The sequence below is a fragment of the Miscanthus floridulus genome, chromosome 19 (assembly GCF_019320115.1).
Source record: "Miscanthus floridulus cultivar M001 chromosome 19, ASM1932011v1, whole genome shotgun sequence".
Taxonomy (NCBI): Eukaryota; Viridiplantae; Streptophyta; class Magnoliopsida; order Poales; family Poaceae; genus Miscanthus; species Miscanthus floridulus.
The window spans coordinates 65,587,408-65,598,258 of NC_089598.1; the positions used below are offsets into that span (position 1 = coordinate 65,587,408).

The following is a 10,851-nucleotide window of genomic DNA, read 5'->3' on the forward strand; positions in this document are numbered from 1 at the left end:
GGAACTCCTCGACATCGCGACCAGCCACACTTCTAGCAAGGAGGCGGTTGGAGCAATTTTTGATCGCTCTAGAGGCAAGCCGAAGCGGGACAAGGACAGCGACGAAGGCCCCTTCGACCGCTCCAATTAGAAGAAGAACCAGAAAGGGCATGGGAGCTCACTCGTTGCCACCGCCGAGCGAAAAGCTGGTCGAGCAACGGCCAAGGGCACCCTAGATCACTTCGAAAAGCTGCTCGAGGGGCCGTGCCCAAACCACGCCTTCCCTATCAATCACATGTACAAGGACTGCTCCCTCATGAAGTGCTTCTTCATTGGTGCCTCAAAGAAGTGGGAGTAGAAGAAGAAACCTAAGGCAGAAACCGATGACGCTGGAGAGAAGGACGACGGCTTTCCATCGTCGGATGGCTACCTCATGATGTTCGATGGGCTAGAGGCATATGACTCCAAGTGCTGACAGAAGCTCACACGCCGAGAGGTCTACGAAGCTGAGCCCGCCACACCCGCTATCCATAAATGGTCAAGGTATCCCATAACTTTCGACCGATCCGACCACCCGGATAGCGTCACACACCCAGGCAGGTACCCGCTCATGGTCGACCCTATCATCGGCACAAAGTGGCTCACCAAGGTACTGATGGATGGGGGCAGTGGCCTCAACATTATGTATGCTGAGACACTTGATGCCATGGGCGTCGACCGATCACGCATTTGGCCGACCAGGGCACCTTTCCACGGCATCATGCTGGGAAAGCAGGCCATGCTGATTGGGCAGATCGACCTGCCTGTCACCTTTAGGAATCCATCCAACTATAGGACAGAGACCCTCACCTTTGAGGTAGTCAGGTTCCCACCAGTCTACCATGGCATTTTGGGGCAGCCATGTTACGCGAAGTTCATGGCCATCCCTAACTATACCTACCTCAAGCTCAAGATGCCGGGCTCATGCATGGTTATCACCATCGGCACTTCTTTTTAGAGGGCAAATGAGTGTGAGGTCGAGAGCTGTGAGCTCGCTTTGGCAACCCTCGCTTCTAAAGAGCTCACGGCCATCGAGAAGGGCATCGCCGAAGGAGAGCTCGATGCAAAGCGGGTGGCAGGATCCTTTGAACCTACAGAGAATGTCAAGGAGGTCCTCATCAACCCCAACAACTCCACCGACAAGATGGTGCGCATTGGCACAACCCTCTCCCCCAAGTAGGAAGCCGCGCTCGTCGACTTCCTTTGCGCCAATTGAGATATCTTTGCATGGGAACCCTCGAATATGCTGGGAATTTCGAGGGAAGTCACCAAGCATGCCCTAAAGATCAGGCCAGGTTCTAGGCCAGTCAAACAATGCCTACGCCGCTTCAATGAGGAGAAGCGGAGACTCATCGATGAGGAAATCGCTAAGCTCTTGGCGGCCGGTTTCATCAAGGAGGTATACCACCCAGAGTGGTTGTCCAATCCCATCCTTGTAAAAACAAAAAGTGGGAAATGGAGGATGTGTGTCGACTACATGAGCCTCAATAAGGCATGCCCAAAGGATTCATTTCCTTTGCCATGCATAGATCAGGTCGTCGACTCGACCTCGGGGTGCAAAACCCTATGCTTCCTTGATGCGTACTCCAGGTACCATCAGATCATGATGAAAGAGTCTGACTAGCTCACGACTTCTTTCATCACCCTGTTCGAATCATTTTGCTACCTTACGATGCCATTCGGACTCAAGAACGTTGAGGCTATGTACCAGCGTTGCATGACCAAATGCTTTGGAGATCTCATCGGGCGGACCGTTGAGGCCTACGTGGACGACATCATAGTTAAGTCCAAGCAGACCGACCAGCTTGTGGCCAACCTAGAGCAGACCTTCAGGAAGCTCCGGGAGAACGGCATCAAGCTCAACCCCAAGAAATGCGTCTTTGGGGTCCCAACGGGCATGCTGTTCGGATTCATCGTCTCCGAGCATGGCATCGAAGCCAACCCGGTAAAAATATCAGCTATCATGAAGATGGGCCCGATTCCGAACCTAAAGGGAGTTCAGAAGATTACTGGATGCCTTGTAGCACTTAGTCACTTCATTTCCTGCCTCGGAGAGTGGGGGCTCCCCTTTACCGGCTCCTAAAGAAACCCGACCGATTCGCATGGACGCCTGAGGCCTAGGAGGTGCTTGACAAGCTCAAAGTGCTCCTAACGAAGGCCCCGATTCTAGTCCCGCCGACTGAGGGAGAGCCGCTCCTACTCTACATCGTAGCTATGACTCAGGTGGTCAGTGCTGCCTTGGTTGTAGAATGGGGAGAAGTGGGACACGCCCTTAAGGTACAACGCCTGTGTATGTCGTTAGCAAAGTCTTGTCTGACTCCAAGACGCACTACCCCCTGATCCAAAAGCTCCTTTATGCCATCCTGATCACCAAGAGGAAGCTGCACCACTACTTCAACTCACACCAGGTGATCGTCGTGTCATCCTTCCCTCTCGGTGAGGTTATCCAGAACCGGGAGGCCACGGGGAGAATCACGAAATGGGTGCTCGAGCTGATGGATTAAGGCGTCATGTATGCCCCACGAATGGCCATCAAGTCTTAGGTACTGGCTGACTTTGTGGCCGAATGGACCGAGACCCAGATGCCATCGACGACCATCGATCAAGAGTACTAGATGATGTACTTCGATAAACTCACCTGCCGGTCCAAGCGCTCTAGACGATCCCCATCACGTGGCCATTCATGGTCATGGGGCCTTGACCTAGTAGGGCCCTTAAGAGGCCACCCGGGGGCTTCACGCACTTACTTGTGGTTGTGGACAAGTTCACGAAGTGTATAGAGGCTCGACCGATCACCGTGATCAAATCTGAGCGGGCTGTGTTGTTCTTCACGGACATCATCCATCGATTTGGAGTCTCACACTCCATCATAACCGACAACGGCACATAGTTTATGGGGAAGAAATTCCTTCGGTTCTGCCATGACCATCACATCTGCGTCGACTGGGCCGCCGTAGCGCACCCCCACACGAATGGGTAGGTCGAGCACGTAAACGGCATGGTCCGACAGGGCCTCAAGCCTATGATCTTCAACTGGTTGAACAAGTTTGGTGGATAGTGGGTTGCCGAGCTTCCCACGGTACTTTGGAGCCTATGGACGTCCAGCAGCTGGGCAACCGGTTACATGCCGTTTTTCATGGTCTATGGCTCCAAAGCCATCCTCCCAACTAACGATGAGTAAAACTAGTTGGAATGCAAAAAGCCTATGCCCCAACGGCTACGGCATGACTTGCTCACCAGCGTGATCATTACTTAGTCGCTCACAACTTAAGTTTCTAATGCCTTAACATAAAACAAGGGTTGGATCGCAACGAAGTTTATATATATAGAGAGAGAGAGGGGCCAAACAATGTTTTTGCCCATAATAAAAGTCTTTACAGAAAGACCGACACTAGACTCGGCTATCTAATTAAACATTTTTGGGTAGGATTTCTTCTTCGAACTTCTCTGCTAGGTGTCAGTGTAGCCAAGCGTGAAGCCTTCATTGATCACCGGTAGGTCGATGTCGATGTAGCGGGAGAGGGCGATGGCAAACACGCGATGGACGCCGGTGTGCAGGGCCTCCCTTATGAGCGCGTGTGCCCAATCTGGGATCTAGGTAACCTGGACTGCAAGCGAGCTCGTCACCACGACCAGGGCGACCCTGAGGTCATCGAAGACTAACCCGACGGCAGCGCGCAAGGCGTCGTGGTCATCGCTCTCCCATTGGAGTTGACCCCGCACCTTAGAGAATTGCCTCTGAAGGGCTGCACAAGCCGAACACCGAAGATTGACTTTGAACGACAACCAAAAAGGTAACCAGAGCCTCACCTTTCACTCACTCCTCGAGGACCGTCTTCTCCCTCTAGAGCGCGCCAACATCCTTGGCCAAGGCGGTGGCTAGGCCCTCGGCTTCTACCTTAGACTTTTGCTTGTTTTCGAGCTTGCGCTGAGCAAGGTCGAGGGCCTGGCGGAGTCATCCAAGCTCCATGGCATCTTCCTCGGCCTTGGCGATCATAGCCTTGAGCTTGTCCTCGACCTCATCGGTGTGTTGATGGGCTTCCCATTCCTTGGTCTAGAGGCTCACCACTTCTTCTCAGTAGCCATGGCACTTCGGCAGCAAGCCCCTAGACCTCCCTCTCATGGCGGAGGAATAGGGACTTCTCCCGGTTGCGCATTGCAAGGGACTGAGAAAAAATCATGTTAGAATCATATCAACAGGGCTTGAAAATAGAAAACGTGAAGACACGGCAAACCTAGGCGGCCTGAGGTGATGTCATCCTTCAACACCCCTAACGTGTCGATCAGGGAGCAGACTACAGACTTGAGTCCTAAGCTCACGCTCGTCCAGTCCTTCTCCTCCACCGGGTCATCAAGGGTGAACACCGAGTCACTCGGGTCTAGTCACTTGGCCCATCGAAGCTAGCCTCCTCCCCACGCGAGCGGATCGTCGCCCGACCAGACAAAGGACTAGGAGGACCCAGCCCCAACCAAGGGGTTAGCCATGGCAACCGTCATCGTTGGCCTAACAGGGGCTGATGGCACCCCCTCCATCACCGATGCTCCCTCAGGAGTGGACCCTCTGATGGCTGAGGAGGATGGCAGCTCGAGCTCCGAAGTCCGAGCCATCGCCGCTTCTACAGGGGACACATTGGTCGTGCCTCCTTCCGTCTGCCCCACCTCAGGGCGCGTCGATCGGTGCGGGCACCGATTCCACTGAGCACCTCCCCCAGCACAATCGGCGCCTCTGCCTCCCCCGCTTCCTCAGGTCATGCCGTGTCTGCCTTAGCACCATCACGGCGCACCCCCGACACCACGCCAGTTAGCTCCTAGGGGGGTTGGCCGATGCGCCAGGATCTTTTGTGGTGCCAACGTCAGGGGTCTATGGGGGCCGGTCCTACAGAAAGCACCAACGTCACACAACAAAATCTGAGAACACAATGAAAGGATGAAGAAGTCATTAACTCACCTCGACGCCATTACCCGAGATCGTTTCGGGGGCTGGCTGCTAGACATCGACTCCGCCACGTCGACGATTGGCCCCTTCTGTCCCCTGGTAGGGTCGGTCGGAGCAGGGCAGACTTGCTCCACCAACCTTAGGGGCACATCCTCTCCCACTGATCTTGGAGGCACATTGGGGTCAGTCAGAGCAGGGTGGACTTGCTCCACCAACCTCAGGGGTGCGTCCTCCCCCGTCGATCTTGGAGGCACGTCCTCCTCGGTTCGCGACAGGGCATGCTATGGAATTGGGGTCAAGTTGACCTACCCCATGCTGGCCTGCTTGTCCTCGAGCGCTAGCACACCCCATGGAATGTTGGGGTCCTCCTCCTCTTCCTCCTCCTCGTCATCATCGCTCTCCTCCGAGCCTTGCCAATGCCTTCCACGTTGGAGCTTCGCTCGCTCCTTCTTCGCCTTCTTTCGATCCTTCTTCGCCTCTGCCGCCTTAGCCATGGCGCGGTTCGCCACCCTTCGCGCCATGTCCCATGGCAGTGGCGGGTCGGAATCATGGGCAATTGGGCTAGATTGCAAATCCTGGCGGTTAGAATTTGAGAACAGAGGAGGGTCAGCCAAGAAAAGAAACTCGAAGAAGGCTTACTAGTTCGACAAAACCCACATTCGGCCACATCGCGGGATGCCCTGAGACCAGGTACATTGGGGCGAGATCCACCAATAGATCCATCGGGAACTCCATCGCCTCCTTGAGGCATTGTGCCATTTTGCCGACGCTGAGGGCCTCGCCGGCGACAATCATTGTCCCTTCGAGCACTGGAATCTGGCATCATCTTGTACATCGGAAGGGTGCGTGCCATCAGCGGCGCTAGCCTCCTAATGTGGTATGCTCTGATGATGCCAGTTCCACGTAGGCTATGGCGCTTTAGAGTTGCAATGGCCTTGAGAAGGTCACCGAGCCTCTTCTGCTCCTTCTCGACGGGCCCATATCTCCACACCTCCGGCACCTCCTCGATCAGGCACCTGGTGAAGATCGGTAGGGGGGTGGCGGCATCAGTTCTTTGGGTAGAACCAGAGCTTATGCCACCCCTTGTTGGACTTCGATAAAGGGATGAACATATACTCCGATGCCCGGCTGCCCACAGATGGATGCTCGCGCACCCCATCAGCACCGCTAGGTCCTGACTTCTTCTCCTTCTTCTGCTAGCTCAACGGCGAAGAAGTACTTCCATAGCTCAAAGTGGGGCTTCATCCCCAGATACCCCTCACACAGCACAACGAATGCCGAGATGTGCTAAATCCCATTGGGATTCAGATGCTGTAGCTCCAGCCCGTAGTAGTGCAGCAACCCTCGAAGGAATCGGTGGGGAGGAGTTGCCAACCCCCGCTCATGGAAGGGGATAAAGGAGACGACGTAGCCATTGGGCGGTGACGCACATCCTCGCCACCAGGTACAATCCACTCATTCATCGTGGTCCTTGAGCAAAGGAGGCCCTTCTTAACTAGACCCTCCATTTGCACGCGGAGAATGTCGGAGCGAGGCCACGGCTCCATTGAGGAATGGGGATGGCAATGCAGAAGATCCGGCGGCGGCGTAAGGCTGGAGAGCGAGAACTTTGTCGGTGGTGGAGTGGAAATAGGAAAACAAAGGCTGGCACTCAGGAGCGAAAGGCAAAAAGATTGGAAGGGTAAAGGATGCGACTGCACTACGGAGGCTAGGGAGAAACCCCTTCGTTTATAAGGTAAGGGCATAACAGGCAAGGGGCGAACCATCCGCCTAAATTAACGTGCCACATGCCCCCCTAGATCCATTTCCTTCGAGGCTTGAGCCCTCATTATTTCTCAGCAGCATCAGTCGCCTCACTGCCTCGAGAGACAAGCGCATGCCTATCCTAATCTTTCTCGTGAAGGATCTGTCGGTCGACGGTTCGACTTCAAAGGCCACAGGGCCGCCGCAGGTAAGAGGGATACAGAGCTAAAAACGCTCCGACGGACCCATTAACGCCCAAGAGTTCAAAGGTTGGCCCACTAGTGGGTTCATGGCCTCTCTAGGGCACCTTAGAGTGAGAGGAGGTTAAGGACGAGCCCGCTAGCGGCCAGTACCCAACACACTGCGAAGTGCCACAGGCGTCCCGACCCTCATTTTGAGTCTAGGATGATGCAAGGTCCATGGTTTTTCCCCAAAAGAAAGGCATCGAGCCCTCGAATCGGTCGAATGGATCTAGAAACTATATGAACCAGCCACCAAGAATCTGGAGTCAGTCACAAGCTGACCTCAAACCGGACCTCCGCGAAGGGGATGTCGGGGCTCCACTCGAACAAGCCTGTTAACAACTCACCGAGCACCATGCTCCTGTCCAGCGAGGAAAGCATGGCCCTGGCTTAGCCCCTTCGTTCTAGTGAATGAACATAAGAGGGGTGACCATCGCAAAGATGAACCGACCCCCCGACCAGGACCCCTGCTACGCGTGGGGGCTCGACATTGCAAGGAGACCGATCACACGGTCGTAGACAAATGACGAGTATCATACATAGCTTGCCATCCCACAAAACAACAATAACAAATAGTACCCCCGTGCGCCCTCAAGCAACGGATCGCAAAAAGCCTTTGTAAGAGTGTCTCACTCCTCCAAAGGCTCGGGGGCTACATCCACCAGGTGCGCTCGCGCGCACTCGGTGGAAAATGAATTACCGGTGCATCTCAGCAGTCCGTGTCCACTTTGTCAATCTCCCACATAGAGGTTTGGTATCTAAATCCTACTCGGTTACCCTACTCGGTACAACGAACCAAGGGGAAAAATGTCGAAGTTCCAAAAACGACCCGCCCCCCATGGCACAACGGCCACAGGAGTAACAAATCACGAAAAAAGCCTTTATAGGAGTGTCTCACTCCTCCGAAGGCTTGGGGGCTACTGTCGGATATCTATACCCGGGTATCCTAGCCAAAGGATTAATAAGCGTCACGTCGCCTCATCCGATGGTTAAAGATGCAACTATGGCCTTGTTCGACTCCGAGGGCGAGGTTTTTGCCTTGTCCGACCCCTAGGGGCCGGACCACACCTCATCCAACTCTGAGGACGAGGTTTCCACCTTGTCCAACCCTTGAGGGTCGGATCTGCTACCGGACGAAAGCAGTGGTCCTAGGGGTAGGACCCGAACCGCTTCAACCACTATGGCATGGAGGCGCATGCCTAGGGTAAGTCTCGAACACGTCTTGATGCGACTGGCGATCGCATCAGGCCATGCTGGGAGACTCACATCATCCACAGTGATGGACACACGGTCACTATGCTACCCACTCCCTGTGCGGCCGCTGAGCAGTATGCTGGTCAACCATGCTGTTCATCGAGGCAGGGTGGGACGTTACGACTCGCTGACAATGCCAGGGCATGGCATTGTTAGAGGATAGGCGACCGGCGTGGAGCTATCCCTGTCACCGCCTACTATGCCAGCAGGGCCCGTACGAACAAAAAGGAAGGCCCGGCGACCCTGAAGATTTCCTTGGCCTCGCTCGACCCTCGAGGGTTGGCTTCACCTTGGCTATCTGCCAAGGATTGGTTCCGTCTTGTCCGACCCCCAAGGGTTGGCTCCACCTTGCCCGATGTCTAAGGGCTAGCTTTGCCTCACCCAACATCCGAGGGACGTCTCCGCCATGCCCGATGTCCGAGGGATGGCTTTGCTTCGATTGACTCCCGAGGGGAGCGGTCACATCTCGGCATGACCCGTCCCCACGACATGTCATTCCGCGGAGCTCATATCGCTCACAGTGACGGACGTGTGGTCACTGTGCCACTAACTCCCTGCCTGACCACCGTACAACGTCAGTCAACCAGCGTCAGTTGACTGGCACTGTACCGCTAGCCCCCCGCATGGTTTCTGTCAGGGGACCCTCTGACCATTCCATCCGCTCGGATAGGACGGAAGGCAAAAATGGCGTGCAACGCCCGCACGTAAGCTGCAGCAGCCAACAGGACCTCGGTACGATGCCACTTCCACCACGATCTACAAGGTCAGTGGGACCCACGCGAAGAGAAGGATGGTGCATCTCCGGGAGCCTTATTGCTCTTTCTTTTTTCCCTGTTCCCTTCGGTTGTAACCCATGCTTTCCCTTGACCTATAAAAGGGAAAGCATGACGTCTCACTAAGGGGATCGACTCATTGCAGATCGATTCATCACACATCACACCGCATTACACCAAAGACTTGGGAGCTCCTCCCTCTCTGGCCAATTTGTAAACCCCTACTACAAACTCGGTGCTAGTAACACGAGCAGCTCGAAACTGGACGTAGGGACATTCAGCCCGAACCAGTATAATCCTTGTGTTCTCTTAGCATGCCATCCGGGTTCAGACACTCAATATACAAATTTACTAGCCGGTGCTTACTCGAAACACCGACAACAATTTATATCGAAGGTTGAGGCAATAAAAAAATAGCAATCCAGTACACACGTAAATAATAATATTAAACTACAAAAAATTATACACCAGAGATCTTCCATTTATTGATTCATCGTCTCTTAGTTTATTACTTTTCTTCCATCTAATAAAATTATACACGTGCATTATTGCAACGAGAACAAAATAATACCGAAAAGGCCGGTGAGGACAAGAAAAATGCATCAGAGATCTTCCTTTATCCTCTTTCTCACTGTAACCAGGTCCCTTGGAAAGATGTGTAAGGAGGCCTGGGCTCTCTCTAAGGACAACACAAAATCATGCAAGTCGATAGCTAGCATAGCATTTCTTCAACTCTCACTTGTTTGTAATCCCTACTGCAAACTTTGAGTTATTGAGCTCAACAACACGAGTAAAAACACTAGATTGGACACAGGACACGTTGCCTCGGCCAGTATAATCCTGAGTCTTTGAGCACACTAGCGATCCGAAGTCATACACTGGGCAACAAATTCACAAGTCGATGTCACAAAACATCGACACTATGTTTTGCCCCAATTGACAAGCTTTTGTGATTTAGGGTTGCTAAAGCTGTTACAAGTATGGTGCCCCCATACTAGTTGGCTGCCTTTTTTTTGGGTTGCTTTAATCATTATGACTATAGTTTGTCGTCCCCCTAAACCCAAATTGACATGTTGTTTTCTTTATTTTGTGTCCGGAACCATGTTTATGTTTTGCTGCTCTATTCTATTTTTTTTTGTTTAGGATTGATTCAAGGTTTATGATTATATTTGTCCTCCTTGATCATGTGTGTTTTTATTTGTGCATACTGGTTAGGTTCCTTCAAATGTACCAATTTGGGTTGGAACATATATTATGGTTAGGATTACGACATCCTTACTAATTAGGGGTAGTAACTGGACTACTACTTTTATTAGGGCTATTGATTAGGGTTTCAACATTTACATTGATGGAGGTTATGGATTTCCTACTGTAGGATCGGTTTTCTATTTTTTTAGAGTTGTCAAACTCGTGTCTCATTTACTCATGCATTTTTATTAGTATATTATTAGAACAACTCGAAGAGTCTCTCTATATTCTTCATAATTGTTAGGAAAAGAGATTTTGATGAAAAATATCCTGCGACAACTTTTTTATTTGGTTAGCCAAATACAACCATTATGTATTACGAATTTTTCGCTTGCCAAAGATAGATAGTGAAAATAACTCTCTACAGTGTACACAAGATATAAAACAGCTATTGAAGAGTGGAGACATATAGAAAACGATCTTTATGCAGATGACACTCTAAATGTGGATATAGAGAGTGAATTTTAGAAAGACTCTAGAAGATGCTATTAGTATCAAAATCCCTTCTTGTTGTTTGTTTACAGTTTCCACCATCCACCCTCAAATTTCATGTTTTTGGTTGATTTATGTGAATTTTATTTTACATTATATGTTCATTTTTATTTGCCATTACTCATTAAGTTTAGTGCACGTTGTT

At 52.0% G+C, this 10,851-nt stretch overlaps 1 protein-coding gene across 1 annotated transcript; it reads left to right on the top strand.

Moving 5' to 3' along the window:
• Positions 1-589: 589 nt before the first annotated feature.
• LOC136526125 (uncharacterized) lies at positions 590-1,198 on the top strand. Its single transcript, XM_066518890.1, has 2 exons — positions 590-835; positions 977-1,198. Exons 1-2 carry the CDS (start codon positions 590-592, stop codon positions 1,196-1,198), a joined length of 468 nt encoding a protein of 155 aa, XP_066374987.1.
• Positions 1,199-10,851: the final 9,653 nt, after the last annotated feature.

Excerpts from the sequence above, each read along its gene's own strand:
- LOC136526125 (XM_066518890.1), top strand. The coding sequence starts at position 590 with ATGGTCGACCCTATCATCGGCACAAAGTGGCTCACCAAGGTACTGATG. Across the intron at positions 836-976 it reads CAGAGACCCTCACCTTTGAG|AGGGCAAATGAGTGTGAGGT; the intron begins GTAGTCAGGTTC and ends ACTTCTTTTTAG.